Source organism: Protomyces lactucae-debilis (assembly GCF_002105105.1).
Source record: "Protomyces lactucae-debilis strain 12-1054 chromosome Unknown BCR37scaffold_9, whole genome shotgun sequence".
NCBI classification, from domain to species: Eukaryota; Fungi; Ascomycota; class Taphrinomycetes; order Taphrinales; family Protomycetaceae; genus Protomyces; species Protomyces lactucae-debilis.
This window is the reverse complement of record NW_024468001.1, coordinates 214,997-229,650: the sequence shown is the minus strand read 5'-3', so window position 1 is coordinate 229,650 and position 14,654 is coordinate 214,997. Positions and strand designations below refer to the sequence as shown.

General features: G+C 52.2%; 12 protein-coding genes across 12 annotated transcripts; 5 read left to right on the top strand and 7 right to left on the bottom strand.

The window, feature by feature from the left end:
* Positions 1-19: 19 nt before the first annotated feature.
* BCR37DRAFT_379526 (uncharacterized protein) lies at positions 20-419 on the top strand (the record flags this gene model as incomplete). The annotated part of the gene is made up of 1 exon (XM_040869279.1): positions 20-419. The coding sequence occupies exon 1, from the start codon at positions 24-26 to the stop codon at positions 414-416; it is 393 nt and encodes a 130-aa protein (XP_040725402.1). The 5' UTR covers positions 20-23.
* Positions 420-652: 233 nt separating this feature from the next.
* BCR37DRAFT_392743 (uncharacterized protein) lies at positions 653-1,261 on the bottom strand (the record flags this gene model as incomplete). The annotated part of the gene is made up of 1 exon (XM_040871191.1): positions 653-1,261. One exon carries the CDS (start codon positions 1,259-1,261, stop codon positions 653-655), a length of 609 nt encoding a protein of 202 aa, XP_040725401.1.
* A 796-nt stretch (positions 1,262-2,057) lies between these two features.
* On the bottom strand, positions 2,058-2,621 carry BCR37DRAFT_347411 (prenylated rab acceptor PRA1; the record flags this gene model as incomplete). Its single annotated transcript, XM_040867765.1, has 2 exons — positions 2,058-2,095; positions 2,141-2,621. The coding sequence occupies 2 exons, from the start codon at positions 2,619-2,621 to the stop codon at positions 2,058-2,060; spliced, it is 519 nt and encodes a 172-aa protein (XP_040725400.1).
* A 183-nt stretch (positions 2,622-2,804) lies between these two features.
* Positions 2,805-3,830, top strand: BCR37DRAFT_330921 (DNA glycosylase; the record flags this gene model as incomplete). The annotated part of the gene is made up of 1 exon (XM_040866998.1): positions 2,805-3,830. A coding segment is annotated over one exon (1,026 nt), but the record flags the coding sequence as incomplete, so codon positions are not given.
* Positions 3,831-4,164: 334 nt separating this feature from the next.
* Positions 4,165-4,783, bottom strand: BCR37DRAFT_392740 (tropomyosin; the record flags this gene model as incomplete). The annotated part of the gene is made up of 4 exons (XM_040871190.1): positions 4,165-4,327; positions 4,369-4,457; positions 4,502-4,720; positions 4,769-4,783. The coding sequence occupies 4 exons, from the start codon at positions 4,781-4,783 to the stop codon at positions 4,165-4,167; spliced, it is 486 nt and encodes a 161-aa protein (XP_040725398.1).
* An 87-nt stretch (positions 4,784-4,870) lies between these two features.
* Positions 4,871-7,901, bottom strand: BCR37DRAFT_379522 (uncharacterized protein). Its single transcript, XM_040869278.1, has one exon. It carries the CDS (start codon positions 7,670-7,672, stop codon positions 5,009-5,011), a length of 2,664 nt encoding a protein of 887 aa, XP_040725397.1. The 5' UTR covers positions 7,673-7,901; the 3' UTR covers positions 4,871-5,008.
* Positions 7,902-8,717: 816 nt separating this feature from the next.
* On the top strand, positions 8,718-9,482 carry BCR37DRAFT_387229 (serine hydrolase FSH; the record flags this gene model as incomplete). The annotated part of the gene is made up of 1 exon (XM_040870520.1): positions 8,718-9,482. One exon carries the CDS (start codon positions 8,718-8,720, stop codon positions 9,480-9,482), a length of 765 nt encoding a protein of 254 aa, XP_040725396.1.
* Positions 9,483-9,800: 318 nt separating this feature from the next.
* BCR37DRAFT_347028 (uncharacterized protein) lies at positions 9,801-10,850 on the top strand (the record flags this gene model as incomplete). The annotated part of the gene is made up of 1 exon (XM_040867738.1): positions 9,801-10,850. One exon carries the CDS (start codon positions 9,801-9,803, stop codon positions 10,848-10,850), a length of 1,050 nt encoding a protein of 349 aa, XP_040725395.1.
* A 379-nt stretch (positions 10,851-11,229) lies between these two features.
* On the top strand, positions 11,230-12,557 carry BCR37DRAFT_379517 (ferritin-like domain-containing protein). The gene is made up of 2 exons (XM_040869277.1): positions 11,230-11,591; positions 11,635-12,557. Exons 1-2 carry the CDS (start codon positions 11,490-11,492, stop codon positions 12,433-12,435), a joined length of 903 nt encoding a protein of 300 aa, XP_040725394.1. The 5' UTR covers positions 11,230-11,489; the 3' UTR covers positions 12,436-12,557.
* BCR37DRAFT_315027 (vesicle coat protein) lies at positions 12,034-13,534 on the bottom strand. The gene has a single exon (XM_040866948.1). The coding sequence runs from the start codon at positions 13,374-13,376 to the stop codon at positions 12,525-12,527; it is 852 nt and encodes a 283-aa protein (XP_040725393.1). The 5' UTR covers positions 13,377-13,534; the 3' UTR covers positions 12,034-12,524.
* BCR37DRAFT_409972 (ribosomal L18ae protein family) lies at positions 13,412-14,109 on the bottom strand. The gene is made up of 2 exons (XM_040872167.1): positions 13,952-14,109; positions 13,412-13,902 (listed from the first exon to the last, which is right to left on the bottom strand). The coding sequence occupies exons 1-2, from the start codon at positions 14,051-14,053 to the stop codon at positions 13,474-13,476; spliced, it is 531 nt and encodes a 176-aa protein (XP_040725392.1). The 5' UTR covers positions 14,054-14,109; the 3' UTR covers positions 13,412-13,473.
* A 150-nt stretch (positions 14,110-14,259) lies between these two features.
* Positions 14,260-14,475, bottom strand: BCR37DRAFT_333188 (like-Sm ribonucleoprotein; the record flags this gene model as incomplete). Its single annotated transcript, XM_040867090.1, has 1 exon — positions 14,260-14,475. A coding segment is annotated over one exon (216 nt), but the record flags the coding sequence as incomplete, so codon positions are not given.
* Positions 14,476-14,654: the final 179 nt, after the last annotated feature.

Below are 14,654 nucleotides of genomic sequence, written 5' to 3'. Positions count from 1 at the left end.
GGCAAGAGGCAAGGGAGGGAGCCATGTCCATGAGTAGCGCATCCATACGGACACCCTCCACACTCCAAGACGACGACACCCAACACTTCCAGCCAGCCATCATCAAGCCAAAACCACCCAGCTACCTCCAACGCATCAAGTACCAGTACGATGTCAATTTCGGACTCTACATGCTTACCCCTGCTGAACAACTCATCATCAATGCAACCCTCACGTTACTCATGGTGTTGCTCTGTTTTGCCATCTACACATCCATGCCGAGTCATGCAAAACTCATGGTCGCGCGCTTCTGGTACTATATCGAGGGACGTGTCGATCGCGTACTTGAACGGACCATGCTCGGGGAACCAAAATTGACGACAGGCGATAGACAGGCCTTTGCAAGAGCGGCAGGTGCAGCGAGGGGTGAGCTATAGTCAACCAAAGTATCAACGCCTAAAATAAATGGTCAACTGGGCATGACTTTAAGCATTGCGACTCTCTCATTCTGATGTTCATACTTTGTAGCGTGGTTTTCTGTTCATTACTAGTCTATGCTGCAAGTCTAATGTCCAACAAAGGGCTCATAACAGATGCTGTGAGGGGAGGTTGATAGAGACATGCCAGGTCGTCAATGTCATCGGGGAACAAGAGTCATCGAACGGCTGCAAGCCTAGATCAGAAGCGCAGTAGCAGCAGCAAAGACAACCGCCAGCATCGACGACAACAAGAAGGAGTGGCCACTCACAGCACCACTCGAACCACCTTCCAACGCAGGCGTTCCTGTAGGCGGTGTACTCGTGCCCGTAGTCGAACCAAGTCCTATTCCCGAGTCGGTACCATAATCAGACGAGGTCGTTGTATTGTCACCCAAGACACTGCTTGCCAAACCTGTACCGGTCGGTGCTGCTGGAAGACCCGTCGAAGCAGGCGTCATGAGATCCGGTGGGAGAGAAGAAGCACCAGCAGGTGGTGCGCCAGGTGGTGCAGCAAGACCAGCAGGTGGTGAAGGAGGTTCTGGGATGGGTGACTTGCCGTTGACGGTAACAGGAGCAGCAGGACCTCCATTAGCTGGCGAGGCTGGAGGAGCCGTGGGTGTGTCTGGTGTCCCTGGCGTAGGTGGATCGGCTGTTGATGGCGGTGGATTGTTGCCAGAGTTGTCGGGCGTGGGTGAGGCAGGAGGAGCAGGACCAGGCATACCAGTACCGGCCGATGGTGCTGGAGGTGCCTGGGCCAACACGGCAGCAGCGTAGAAGCAGTAGAGGAGAGCAGAGATGTGCATGACCCGAGGATGTTTCTTTTTCTTAGCTTGTGAATGGGTACAGCTTGTGTGTATGTGTTGGATGAGGTACAGGCGAGCAGACCATCCTCGACGACCCCTTTATAGGGCCCTCACGCAGGTCTACTTCCATCAGCTTCTCTCCTGATTGGGGACCCCTGACTGTTGATCGTCAGAGGCTGTGAACATGCCAACGTCGCCATGATCCCGCTCATTGCTGAGGTAGGTCACCTTGCGCTTGGAAAAAGGCGGTGTCCAGTGCATTATGCGTCGAGTCTGTCGACGAAGGGCCCAGACAAGAGCGAAGCGTCATTCAACGGGAAATTGCATTGTTTGAGGATTAGTTGAGCGCAGCAGCTTGGATTGCAAATTGCAGCGGAGAAAGAAGAGCTCAGGGGACAGCATGTGATGTCGGACCGAAGAGGCCCGGTGCTTCATGCTTAGAATAGAAGGTAGCATGATAAAACGGCGTGTCACTGAAAGATACTGTGCGTTGGGATGTCCCCTTGTTGTGGGAACAGACACAGCCGCACCGTTGGTAGCATTCGAACGAGTGCGGGAGTATCCAGACGCTTGAGTGAGGATGGACAGAGGGAAGAAGCGGAAATGGAAGTCCCAAGCAAGCGTCTACTGTCCGAATGGCAGCTAGCAGCTCAGTCAGCTGTAGGAGGATGCAGAAATAGCGAATCAGCAGCGATGGAGGAAGAATTTCTTTCATTAGTCCAGGTATGGTGTAGTGGGTGAGTGTAATTTCTATAGGTAGCCAGTCCAGGATGTGTCCTTGCCTAAAGTACAGTACTTAGACTGCCTGCTGGACTTCTTCAAATTGTGATTCAACTTGTTCAATGTTAGCATTGACTTCATGACAAGAGGGTAGCTTACCAGGAGGCTCCATGAGGGCAGCATGACCAAGGATGATGAAGCCATTTGCGCCAAGCAGCCAAAACACGGTGCTGACTGGGCTCGCAATAAAGCCAAGCGGCACACAAATACACACGAGCGTCGTATACAGCTGGCTCGTAGTCAAGCTGATAGGACCAACCGTCAGGTTCTCACCAGCAAGCTTGCCAATACCCAGCATACCGCCCACAGCCAGAGCAATAACAAAGAGGAGCAGCGGGTTCGTGATGAGCGCATAGATGGCCAGGAGGGCAAAAATGACAGAGTAGTTGCTCGAGTAGCGTCCTAAGTTGTAGGAGATGCGCGACTGAACCTCACCAAAGCCCTGAGGCTTGCTAATGCGCCTGAAGTCGAGGAACTCGCTGATGGGCCGCAGGTTGGCGAATCGGTCGCTCGAGCGGATTGAGCTGAGGTTCTGAGGGAGCGATGCGAGTGCGTCGCGTGCTACATTGGCGTATTCCATGCTTCTGTTGAGGTAGAAGAGTAATGCGTCGGGTCTTGTAGAGTAGAGGGAGTCCTTGGCTGCAGTCCAAGTTTTGCTCTTTTGGCGCCAAGGAGAAAGACAGAAATACATTCAGACTCAGTGGACTACTACTACTCAACATCTGCTACAGTGCTACTGCCTTGATCTCCATGCAGTCTGTCCATGTCGCGCTCTCCTCATCCAAGCTCGCTCCATGATCTATCCGCAGAAGAAGCATCCACCATCTCCACGGCCCTGCAAGCTTGGTACCTCAAAGAAGCACGCGTCCTGCCTTGGCGCGTGCCCGCTGTTCCCTTTGGCACTGCTCCGTACACGGAGCATGTCCAGCGTGTTTATCTCTGTCTCGTATCAGAGACCATGTTGCAGCAGACACAAGTTGCCACGGTCATTGAATACTTCCAGCGGTGGATGCTACGGTTTCCAACTATCGCTGATGTTGCTGAGGCGCCTGAAGCAGATGTCCTCAAGCTATGGGCAGGGCTAGGCTACTACTCGCGCGCTAAACGGTTGCAAGAAGCTTGTGCGTACTTGCAGGCTACCTACGTTGCTGAAACGTTGCCCTTCCCCAATGATGTGGCTACGTGGGTCAAGCACGTCGCCGGCGTTGGCCCTTACACCGCAGGCGCAGTCCTCTCAATTGCATGTGGCCTCTCGGCTCCTATTGTCGACGGCAACGTACAACGCGTGCTCTCCCGATTCCTTGCAATCCGCGGAGACACCAAGACTCCTAAGTCAGCAGGCAGCAAGCTCATCTGGCAGCAATCAGCGTTGCTTGTTGAACAGGCAGGCAATCAGCCCGGTACTTTCAATCAAGCACTCATGGAGTTGGGTGCAACGGTGTGTACCCCCGTCAAGCCGACCTGTGCGTCTTGTCCAGTACGGGAAGAATGCCGAGCGTATCGACAATACACGCAGCTCAAGCAGGCTTCGCCATTCTTCAAGAAGCGCAAAGCAGCTGTGCTCGAGCTTGAGATTGAGGATCTTCCTGAGCCTTGTCCAATTTGCCCACAGGAAGCCATTGCGTTGCCTGCTGGACGCGATTTTATTGAAACGCACTACCCCCTCAAGATTGCCAAGAAGCAACAAAGACTCGAGCATGCACTTGTCGTTGTTGTCAGAAAAGGCGACCAGGTCTACCTCGAACGTAAACAGACTGGCTTGCTAGCTGGCTTGTTTGACTTTCCTTCACATCTCCTGGAGGAAGAAGTCAGCTCAAAGAGTTTGCCGGAGGGCATCCAGGTTGTTGGCATCACCGTTCATCTCTTCACACACATCAAGCGGCAGTCGACCATCTTGACTGCATCCTCACTCGATGTGCTCGACTCCTTGCCTGGCTCACGGACTGCCTGCACGGACGGCACTTGGGTCCACAAAGACGCATTGGCAGATCAAGGAGTCAGCGAGCTGTGTCTCAAGACTTGGCGCACCATCACAGGCGAAAAGAAGGCAAAGAAGAAGTAGCCTAGCGCAGGACATGGCAGGCGAATGAAGTTGTTTGTAGAACAATATCAGACCTACAAGTTCAAAGATCATCAAGCTGCTTCATCACTTCATCCAGCTCAGCCTTTGTCGTGTTGTACTTCTCGAGCAACTCCTCGTACTTCTTCTCAATGGCATCGCGTTCCTGCTCCAAGCCAGTCACGCGTCGTTCAAAGTGCTCTGACTTGACGTCCACCTGTCGCAGCCTGTCTGTTAGCCTGCCCTCCCATTCATGCATTCGTCTTACTTCTCTGTCGTCTCACGCAGGTTCTTGTCGTTCGTTTCGAGCTCTTCTTCTAGGAGCTGCACCTTGCGCGAAAGAGATTCATTCGTGTTCTGCCAATTAGCCTCGACCATGCCAAGGTATCGTTCATCCTTACGCGAGTACCACTCTCATCATCAGCCTGGTTCTTGAGCTCCTTGACCTGCTGTTCCAACTTATCCACTTCAGCCTCCAACAAACCATTCCTGTGCGTCAAACTAGCAATCTCCTGCTCCTTCTGCGTGTTTTCCTGTTCAAGGATCTTGACGCGTCCTGCAGCCTCTTCATGCTTGGCTGTAGCGGCATCGGTCTCTGTACGCAGCGCAGCGAGTTTCTCCTATGCCAGAATTAGCATGGGCGCGTCTCTGGCAGGGTGTCGCCTTACCTTGATCTTGTCCATGTCGTTTCTAAGGTGGATGTATGCGGAAGAAGGATCGTCTTGGGAGGTTCGCGTTTGAGCGTCGTCAGTGCTCAGAAATAAATTCAAGGGAGGAGGGTGACCACTGACCAGAGAATGGCAGAGATTGAGGACAGAGCCTTCACAGAGGGGCCCAAGCAGGAAGATATCTTGGCTTTTACAATCATGTCAGATATAGAATAGTAACTTCACCCAAATCATCACTCATTACTTGGCCGGCTGCTGCTTCAGCATCATCCGTTGCCCACTACTGCTGATTCGCTTCTGCAGCTTATGCGCACCATTGACAATCGACGCATTAGCATTACTGATGGACCGTTGTAAAGGTGCCACAGTTGCTGCTTCCTGTCGAAACTTGCCAGAGATGTAATTCTTAGCCTGCTGTGACAGTTTGCTCGTATCCGCAGGCAGCTCTGCACCATGTTGTATGAGCAATTCTGCCAGGGGAAAGGTTGATTCGTCACGCAGGGTGAATCCGCTCGCCGTGGTTGTGGGTGACGAGGGCGGCGACAAGCTCATCAAAGAGAGCAATAACGCCGACTGGCCATGTTCATCCACGACGTTCGGGTCAGCACGCGACGCTAGGGCGCCATACGCAGCCGATACATTGCCGGATGCCAAACTACCAAGCAAGACATCATTTGGTGAAATGGAGGGGTACTCAACAAAAGAACGATCCACATACTTGGCAGTGATGAAGCGTGTCCGCGTCTCTGGCGTAGACTTGTCTGTCGGTTTCAAAGCTGCATTGATGCGACACAACGTCGCCTCATAGATGGCATTGCTCACCCGGTTGCCAATTTGACACATTAAATCCACCAAGTCTGCATTGAAGCTGCTGTCCATTGTCAACGACCTGACTTTCGAGATGTGGCTGCCAAGGGAGCGATGCACACCAGAACACTCAATACACAAAATCACTGCCAGGTTGATGCTGCACCACTCGACTTTGCTGGTACTGCCACAATCCGCACACATGCCATTCATCGGGTCAGCGTCACGTAGCACACTCAATAACCGGCGTGCATCTTCCTTATTGTTGCGAAGCAACTCAGTGCTGAGCGTTGACCGACGACTGCCTGAGCTGCCAAAGATGGCACCTGCATTGCCGCCAGTCTGCTTCACTTCTCTGTTATGCTGGACACGCTCAATGTCAAATGATTTTTGCGAAGCACTGCCATCAAGCAAGCCCTCAATAGCAGCAGTAATGTGCTTGATCCAAGATTCGAGCTCTTCCTCGCCTGTCGTTTGATAGACACGCTTGATGTGCGGTGTGATTATCTCAAAGCAAAAGCGTCGATCCACATTGCGAGCGACTCTGACAGTCGCCATGCGCAAGTCGATAGGGTCACCAGTATGGTTGACGCCTTCCTTCCAATCCCGGTACTCTGAAATCTGTCCACCAGCAAGAACAACCCAAAACTTGTGCCAATTGAGTTTTTGAACAACTTTGGGATCTGTGTGAAGACCAGGCTTGGCAAGCGCCCACAGTATACCTTCTTTGCGCCGCGCTTCAGCTTCGATGGGCTCATCCTGTTCTTCATTTTTCTCTATCAGTCGACGCTTCTCTTCTCGTTCCGTCCGGGCGAGTCTGAAGTCATTGCGAGCATTCTCAACTTCGAGCAAAAGCCCATCTAGCGCAGGCTTGAGTTCCTGGATCGTACTGCCGACTTTGAGTAATGCATCACTTTGCTTCTCAGAGAACAGTGTCATTTGCCTCAACACTTCCTGTTCCTTACGACCGCCATGGAGATCCTGCATGTAGCAGTAATAGTCGAATCGCTTGAGCTCAAAGTTCTTCCTGCGTGTAGAGTACTTGCCATCCTTTTCGAGCTTCTTGCTCGCATCATGCTTCTTGCTGAGATAGCGACTCACAAATGCATAGTAATCTCGGGACTCTTCCTCAAACTCACGCTTCTTTCCCTCCGCGGCCTTGATGTCCTGCTCATACAATTTCCGCAACGGATCAATAATGTAAAGTTGCAATAACCGATCCTCGTAATCGCGGAACGTACAGAGCTTTTGAAACGCTGTGCCCAAGTAGCTGTCAAGAATAGGTTTCATGGCAGAAGGATTCGTGTCTGCAATGGCAAACATACTTTGTTGAAGCCGTTGCTGTGCCTCTGACCACGCACGATAGTACTCGCGCGCCTCGGATGCACGCTTGATAAGCTTCTTCACGCGCAATCGAAAAGCAGCCGTCTTGCCCTCCAGACCAGCCAAGGTGGCACGAAAGACAGGCCCATCATCCGGAGTCTCATCTTCATCCGCTTGCGTGGTCAGCGACATGAGCGGCTCAAAGGCCGGCGCTGATTCCAAACCAGGCGTCATGATATCCGGTGATTCCGGGCGATGTGAGTCTTCGGCACTGCTTGAATAAGATGGCATGGCAAGACGTGAAGGCCGCTTCGGTAGTGCCCCGACCTCGTCAATATCTCTATGCTGGACCCAAAACGGAACAAAGGCCAAGGTACTGAAGCGATTCTCCTTTGCGTTGAATTCCGCAAAGCTGCAGACGCACTTCCAGCCGTGTGTAGCAACAGAATCGGGCGTCCATTGATGAATGTACTCAATCTCGACGGGGAAGTCTCCATTGCCGGCATTGTAGTGTCCGAGCAAGCGCACGTTCTTGTGTTTTTGAATGTTGCTGTCGGCATGGTAGCCAGCTGTAAAGAGTCGCTCAATCTCAGCGACACACGATCCAGTCGCAAAGGTGAAGCCCGATAGCGCGCCTTGCTTCAGCGTAAATGTAAACTTGATTTCGAGGTTATCCGCCTGTGTCAATTTGAGGAGCGACACGGGCAAGCCGGCCGCTTCGGGATCTTGCACAAACTCAACGGGCGCTTGGTCGCGCATGACTGTATAGCGCATGTCCTTGCCCTTCTTTGGCGCAATGACAATCGGCGCACCCTCTCCGCCATATATTTCAATCTTTTTGATGACAACTAGTGGAAGGTTAGCGCGCGCGATCGTGTCAAGTCTGTGGCGAGCGTACGCTTTTCAGTATCCGTTAGGTAGAGGAGCGTATCCTGATAGAACTGTACCATGGCGAACGAGGCGCGAGGAGCGGCAGGGGACGCCTGCTTCGAGAGAGCGAACGTGAAAGCGCGATTGATGTGCGCGATCTGTGGTGTTGGCAAGAGGCAGCACGTGCACTCCCGCCAGTGACTCTTCCTTGCTCCTGACACCACTTCTAGATATGTCCACTCGAGCTGGGTATGGCTGCTTGGATACGTTACTCTGTGCTCAGCTAGCGACCGGGATGACCCGTGTCTCGACCTCTTCTTTGCCATAGGCATCTCAAGTAATGGCTCGGTTGGGATTGCTAAGACTTATACATCCGGGTGTGACCCACACCGCTTGCCAGCGTGTAAAGGCTGACAACGGGACAATCAAGCCTGTGTCGTTGATGCCTCAAGCCTCAGAGTACTTGTCCGTCAACATCAGGCCTCTGTGAACAGCTAAACATTTTACTTACGATATGTCTGCTTACTCTGCTATGAGTGTTTTCAGAAGACTTGATTCATGCCCTCAAAAACTTCTAGAGAGGAGCATACTTTCCGTCTGACTCATCGTCCTCGCAGGCCAGCATGTCTCATCTGCTCTTAAACAAAGTATCCGAGACTTGCCCGTCTGGAAGGCAAGAAGGGAAGGTCTGAGCGAGCCCTGGGACCTTCGCAACAGCTTTGTCTCGTCTTCGGGGCAGATCACGGTCTTTGAGAGCCTGACACCTGCCTTTGACAGACTCAACGGCTTTCAGGTACACTCTTTCGCAGCGTACCTTTTGGTTGCCGAAAGTGGAAATTTCTCATCAGATGGCACACGCTCGAGGAAATCAGCGCTCAGGTACAAGTACCACTGCTCGCCTACCACATGTTAGTAGTCAACCTGCACTGAACACTACACTACCTTCATTATGGCAAAGATCCTGTGCTTACATGGTTTTGGACAGTCCGGAGGCATCTTCCAGGCCTGGACAAAACAACTCTGTGCAGATATTGAGAGCAACTTGCCTGGATCTTCTTTCTACTTCCCAACAGCACACATCACGCTGTCACCAAACAACTCTAAAGATCTTTCTACAATACCCGTCAAGATGCGCGGCGGTCCACTCTATGCTTGGAACCACAACTATCTCGACTGGCAGCGCCAATTTTCTGGTCTCGAAGCTGCTTTGCAATACCTCAAAGGCATCCTAGAGACAGAGGGACCTTTCGATGGTATCATCGGGTTCAGTCAGGGAGCTGCATACGGTGTTGCACTCGCATCACTGCTTGAGAATCCCGCTCTTGCAGCAGAATGCAACCTACCGCTCATTGCACATCCGGCCTTCAAATTTGCCGTACTCTTTAGCGGCTGCAAAGTCCCGACGTTTCGCTTTGCTCCTCTCTACCGCGACATCACTACGCCTTGCCTGCTGTACTACTGCATTGGCGACAAGATCATCCCGAACAGATGGAGCATGGCACTCGCATCAGACTGTAGACAGCCGGTCGTGCAAACGCATCGCGAAGGTCATCGTGTGCCGCTAGAGGGTCGTCTTACCAAGTTGGCAGCTATTTTTGTGGTCAATGCACTGGGCTCTGTTTCAGCGAGAGATATTGCACCGGCTCCAATGCCTTGCGTCAGTGACTGGCTGTCCTTGATGGAGGAAGTACCCCTGGCGTTTGCCAGACTTTAGAGCATCCTTGAAGTTCGAGACCTTACTATTTCTATATCCACAAATTGTACAATCCTATCAATTGAAGCCTTCTGATTCAATTGACCAACTGAATAGTATCAGTACATACAGTGAAGCTGAGAGGATAGCCTAGCCTGCTGCCTGGGCCTCACGGACAGCGGCGATTGTCTGCGTCCGATGGTGCTGTGCCACAGCCAGGCGCAGTCCGGAGATGCCATTTCGAGACGTGGGGGCTACAACGACATTTCAAAGCTTTATAATCCCGCGCTTTCTCCTCATCTGTCGAGTCTGCTACTCATTCATCAAGCATCTATCGTCATGTTCAAGTCTGTGCATCTCAAAGAGCGTCCTCAGTCGACCATCACAAGCAGCACATTTGAGACGCGCACAAACAAGCCGCTCTCAGCTGCTGACCTTAAAGATGGTGAGCTACTTCTTCGCGGTTCCGTGTACTCGCTCGACCCAGCCATGCGCGGCTGGCTGAATGATGCGCGCAGCTACGTACCTCCTGTCAAGATTGGCGAGGTGATGCGTGGTTCTGCCATTTCTGAAGTAGTGGCATCCAAGTCGGCCGAGTACAAGGCCGGCGACTATGTCCTTGCTACGACCGGCTGGACAGAGTATGCCACCATCAAGGCAAAACACGTTGAGCCTCTCAAGCTGGTGGGCAAGCACGGTATCGTCCCTGGAGACTACCAAAGCGTGCTTGGCATGACTGCTCTGACTGCCTACTTTGGCATGATCAATTGTGGCCGCATCGCAGACAAGCCAAAGGGCTCAACCGTTGTCGTCTCAGGAGCCGCTGGAGCAACAGGAATCATGGCTGGTCAGATTGCCAAGATTTATGGCATGAGAGTCATCGGTATTGCTGGTGGAAAGGAGAAGTGCGAGTTCCTGAAGGCGAATGGATTCGACGAGGCTGTTGACTACAAGTCCAAGACTTTTTACAAGGATCTTTGCAAGGTCACGCCAAACTTTATCGATTTCTTCTTCGACAACGTCGGTGGAGAAGTCCTCGACAATTGCTTTAAGAGGGCTGCTTTCAAGAGCGTGTTTGTCATTTGCGGCGCGGTCTCTCAGTATCTGAAAGCTAAGCCCGTTGGCCCGGCGTATTACACAAACATCATTTCGCAAAGGATCCGTATGGAGGGTTTCATCGTCTTCGACTATGAGAAGGAGTACGACAGCGCGCGCGAGAAGCTTGCTGAGTGGTACTCGCAGGGTAAGCTCACGAAGCAAGAGCATGTCGTGAAGGGTTCCGTTGAGCAGCTTCCGCAAGCATTGCAAATGTTGTTTGACGGCAAGAACACGGGAAAACTCGTTGTGCACGTAGATAGAGCCAGTAAGGCTAAGCTTAGTAAGCTCTAGTCGTAGACATACATGTTACATGAATCATGATACAATCGCATACAACAGTCAACAGCCTTGAATGTGGAAACTGATCTGGGCGTGATAAACGTGAGGGAGATTGCATTCCAAGAACCGCTTTCAACAATGTCCAGCCAATTGTTTGGTTTTGAGCAAGGGGAACAACAACACACCCGACAGCCAGCGAATAGAAATCGCAGACGAGCCTCCTTTGGGCCTGAACGTGTGCTATCCTCTCCTTGGTAAAGATTACCTTCTCCATCCGCTTTAAGCTCCATCGTGTCCATTCTGAGCTATTCTCAAGGAGGTCAACGACGTAATCTGTCAGCTGTCAACAACCAATGCTAAATTTCGGGCTCGCTCTTCCGCTCATTGCCCAAAGCTCAGGAAATGCTCTGCCTCTTGCCCTGAAGTTTCCCATGAAGTCGGCATGGACGCCTGTCCTCGGCCATCTGAAGCAGAGCCTTCCCCCATGATTCTTGGCCATGTTAGCCCCGGCCACGCCTTTGAGGCCTAGGAATGTACGCAGCAGCGCAGCACAACACAGCGAGAATGGCCCTCCCTCCGCTATAACATCACCGCTTGTCGCTTGTCATCCCTTTCCCAACCATCACCCAGCAACCCCGACACTCTTTCACCATGCGATTCTCACTTGCTACACTCTTTTCACTCGCTGCAGCCACTGCTGTTGACAAGCGCCAGTCGGCCATCAACGACGGTGTCGTCCTCAACTATGCTCTTGTACGTTTCCTCACTTGAATGGATTGATTGCTAATCTTGACAGACCCTCGAGCACCTCGAGAATGCCTTCTACCGCGGCGGTCTTGCCAAGTTCACCCAGGCAGACTTCCTTGCCGCTGGTTTCAGCTTGAACTTCTACGACAATCTCAAGAAGATTGCCTCTGACGAAGCGACGCACGTCAACTTCTTGACGGCTGCGCTCAAGTCTGCTGGCATTGCCGCAACAGGCGAGTGCATGTACAACTTTGGCTACAAATCCGTCAAGGACTTTGTCTCGCTTGCCAGTGTCCTTGAAGGTGTTGGTGTATCCGCCTACATTGGCGCTGCCTCATTCATTGATAACTCGGCCTACTTGACGGCCGCAGCTGCCATTGTTACGGTTGAAGCACGTCACTCTTCGTTCATTCGAAGCAACTTGGGCTTGCGTCCCTTTGCAACACCCTTCGACACACCCCTTGACTTCAACGAGGTGTACTCCCTCGCTTCGGCCTTCATCACGTCGTGCCCGGCAACCAACCCAGCACTCCCAGTCAAGGCCTTCCCTACCTTGATGGTGACGGCCGGTGTGCCCGCCTCTGGTTTGGACGTCACAAACGACTACATCACCTTCAAGGCCAACATCACATTGCAGCCCAACACGGCTTACTACCTTCACTTCATCAATGGATTGACAGTGACCCCTGTCAAGGCCTTTGTTGGTGCTAATGGTATCTTGAGCGCCAACATCCCTGCCAATGTCTTTGGTCAGGTGTATGTTGTTGCCACTGCATCAACGGATGTGCCCAATGACTCCAACATCCTTGCTGGTCCTGCCATCTTGGAGGTGCTCGACTGCAAGTGTTAATTCACGCTAGGTTCATAGAGATGTGGGAAGGGAGCCTCTCTGTACATTAAAGGATACATCATAATCAAACTTTGAAAGTCACACCTAGCTCAGTTCAAAACACTGTCTGCAGAGGACATGGCATCTTTCCCATCAAAATGCTGCATCCATGCACGCAACAGCCAAGCAAAGACAGCATGTACTTGCACAAACACATCCGGCATCCCCGTCAATTCAGGCAAGCCACACGCAGCAGCACGTCCTTTTGTGCGTAGGAAACCCTGTGGTACCAGCGCAGGTGTCGATGCAATAGATTCACCCACCGGCAAGCCGATACTCGACTCCACCTGTGCTTCTACAGCGTGTTGCGTTGCATTTTGTGAAGCTGCCACCAATTTCTCCACCAATGCTGCAAAACGATCTGTAATGAATGTATAGCTCCTCAGTAGATCTTGTTCTTCCGTGCTCGTACACATGAAGCAAAAAGTACGCTTCGTACTCCCACCAGCAGCATGATCAGTCAAGCGAAAGATGGTTGCAATGTTATACCCAATACTCGGATCACCAAAGAAAATGGGTCCGCTACGACCGGGTACCATTTCTCCGGATAAGGCACGGATGCAACTGCTGCGTAGGATTTTATAGCGTTCAGGATCGGTTGGATGGCGTTGTGAGAGGTAGACGTGGTTGCCATCTTGTGTTTTGAGGAGAGGTGCAGCGCTGCTTTGCAGGTCAGGTGGGAGGGTGAAGCTGCATGATGCGCAGGATGCTTTGGAGGAGCGCGGTGGAAGAGGGTGGGTCTGTTGCGCTGTTGCAGCACTCGTAGCGGAGGATGTCGTTGTCTGTGTCTGTGTCTGTGTCTGTGTGTCTGGCTGCGCTGCCTGTTCCATGGCCTGCGTACAGAAGATGTTGACTGGCCCGTGGACTTCACACCAGACAGACGCGCTCAAGATGGTATTCATGGCATGGGACAAGCACTTGTAGTAGTAGTTATAGTCAGGGTGGATGCAGAAAGGGCTTTTTCACTAGCGCTAAAAGAGGTATATAACGTCAAGAAGTCTAGTACCAAGTCGCAGGACGCTGGGCAGAGAAGATCTTCTTGCCTGCTCCGGCCTGCTTGGGAAGCCTGGTCGGGAGGGGGAACCTGAGTTTTGGGTCGAGGAGCTGCTTGATGTATGGACGCTTGACATCTGCCGTCTTCTCGAGCTCAACGACCTTGAGGATGTGGACGGATCGGAATCGCGAACGGTGGCGAGCTGCCATGTCGCTGTACATTTGCTCAACGGCATCGACGCGGGACATGGCACGGTACTCCTTGTACATGTTGTGTGTGCCGGAGCGTGAATCGTATCGCAGCCAGAGACCAAAGTTCTTGACCTTGAGTGGACGCTTCTCGAGGATCTGGTTGACGGCGATGATCTCACCGGATGCCTTCTTCAACTTGCGCATCTGCTTGATGAAGTACCAGAAACGTGACTCTGCGACGACCTGTGCGGTTAGCCTTGCATTGAGTATAGTATCAAGTAGTATAGCATACAGTGTTGGGCGCAAAGAGACGCATGCGGTAGATCTTGGGGACTGGCTCCTTCTCTGTTGGGAGCTTTCGGCCTACGACCTGGTATTCTGAGAGTCGCGACATGGTGCTTGCTGTCTGTCTCTGCTCTGCTCTGTCTCTGTCTATGGGTCTTGTCCACTGAGTCTTGTCCTTGAGTGTTGCCTGTTGCTGTTTTGTGTGTCCCTTACCCTGTGACTGCTCTTTCTGCTATGGGACACATCTACGGACTCGAGCCAGGCACAAGCTACAGCCAGAGTTAGCAAGAGAGTACAGTAGTAAAGAGGCAGAGAGGGGCCTACCATGCAGATGCCATTGCCATTCAGCAGCATCTCAGCGTGTTTCGAGTGCACCACAGACTTGCCCCCAGTCTTCGCCCCAGAATCATACTCCGTCACATCCTCCAGCACCATATTCACATAGTCATCAAACCCAACAAGCCGCCCAGAGAACTCCTTGTCCCCCTTCATAATCACCCATATCTGACTCCCAACGCACTTGTCCACCAGTCTTTTGTCGTGTTAGCATTTTGCATGTGTGAGTGGCAACACTGTGTCTGCCGTGTGCTGCCTCTCCTCTGCTTGTCTCATCCACTCGATTCTTATTGCATACAGCACTGATGCGCACGTCAAACAAGTGCCAATTCAGGCTCATGGATGGTACTGCCTTCTGGCTTGTGTGGCAGACC

Bases quoted from the DNA above. Each gene is read 5' to 3' on its own strand.
- BCR37DRAFT_379522 (XM_040869278.1), bottom strand. From the start codon at position 7,672: ATGCGCTATACAGTCATGCGCGACCAAGCGCCCGTTGAGTTTGTGCAA.
- BCR37DRAFT_379517 (XM_040869277.1), top strand. From the start codon at position 11,490: ATGCGATTCTCACTTGCTACACTCTTTTCACTCGCTGCAGCCACTGCT. The intron at 11,592-11,634 runs GTACGTTTCCTC...TAATCTTGACAG, and splicing joins TCGTCCTCAACTATGCTCTT to ACCCTCGAGCACCTCGAGAA.
- BCR37DRAFT_315027 (XM_040866948.1), bottom strand. From the start codon at position 13,376: ATGAATACCATCTTGAGCGCGTCTGTCTGGTGTGAAGTCCACGGGCCA.
- BCR37DRAFT_409972 (XM_040872167.1), bottom strand. From the start codon at position 14,053: ATGTCGCGACTCTCAGAATACCAGGTCGTAGGCCGAAAGCTCCCAACA. The intron at 13,903-13,951 runs GTATGCTATACT...CTAACCGCACAG, and splicing joins GTCTCTTTGCGCCCAACACT to GTCGTCGCAGAGTCACGTTT.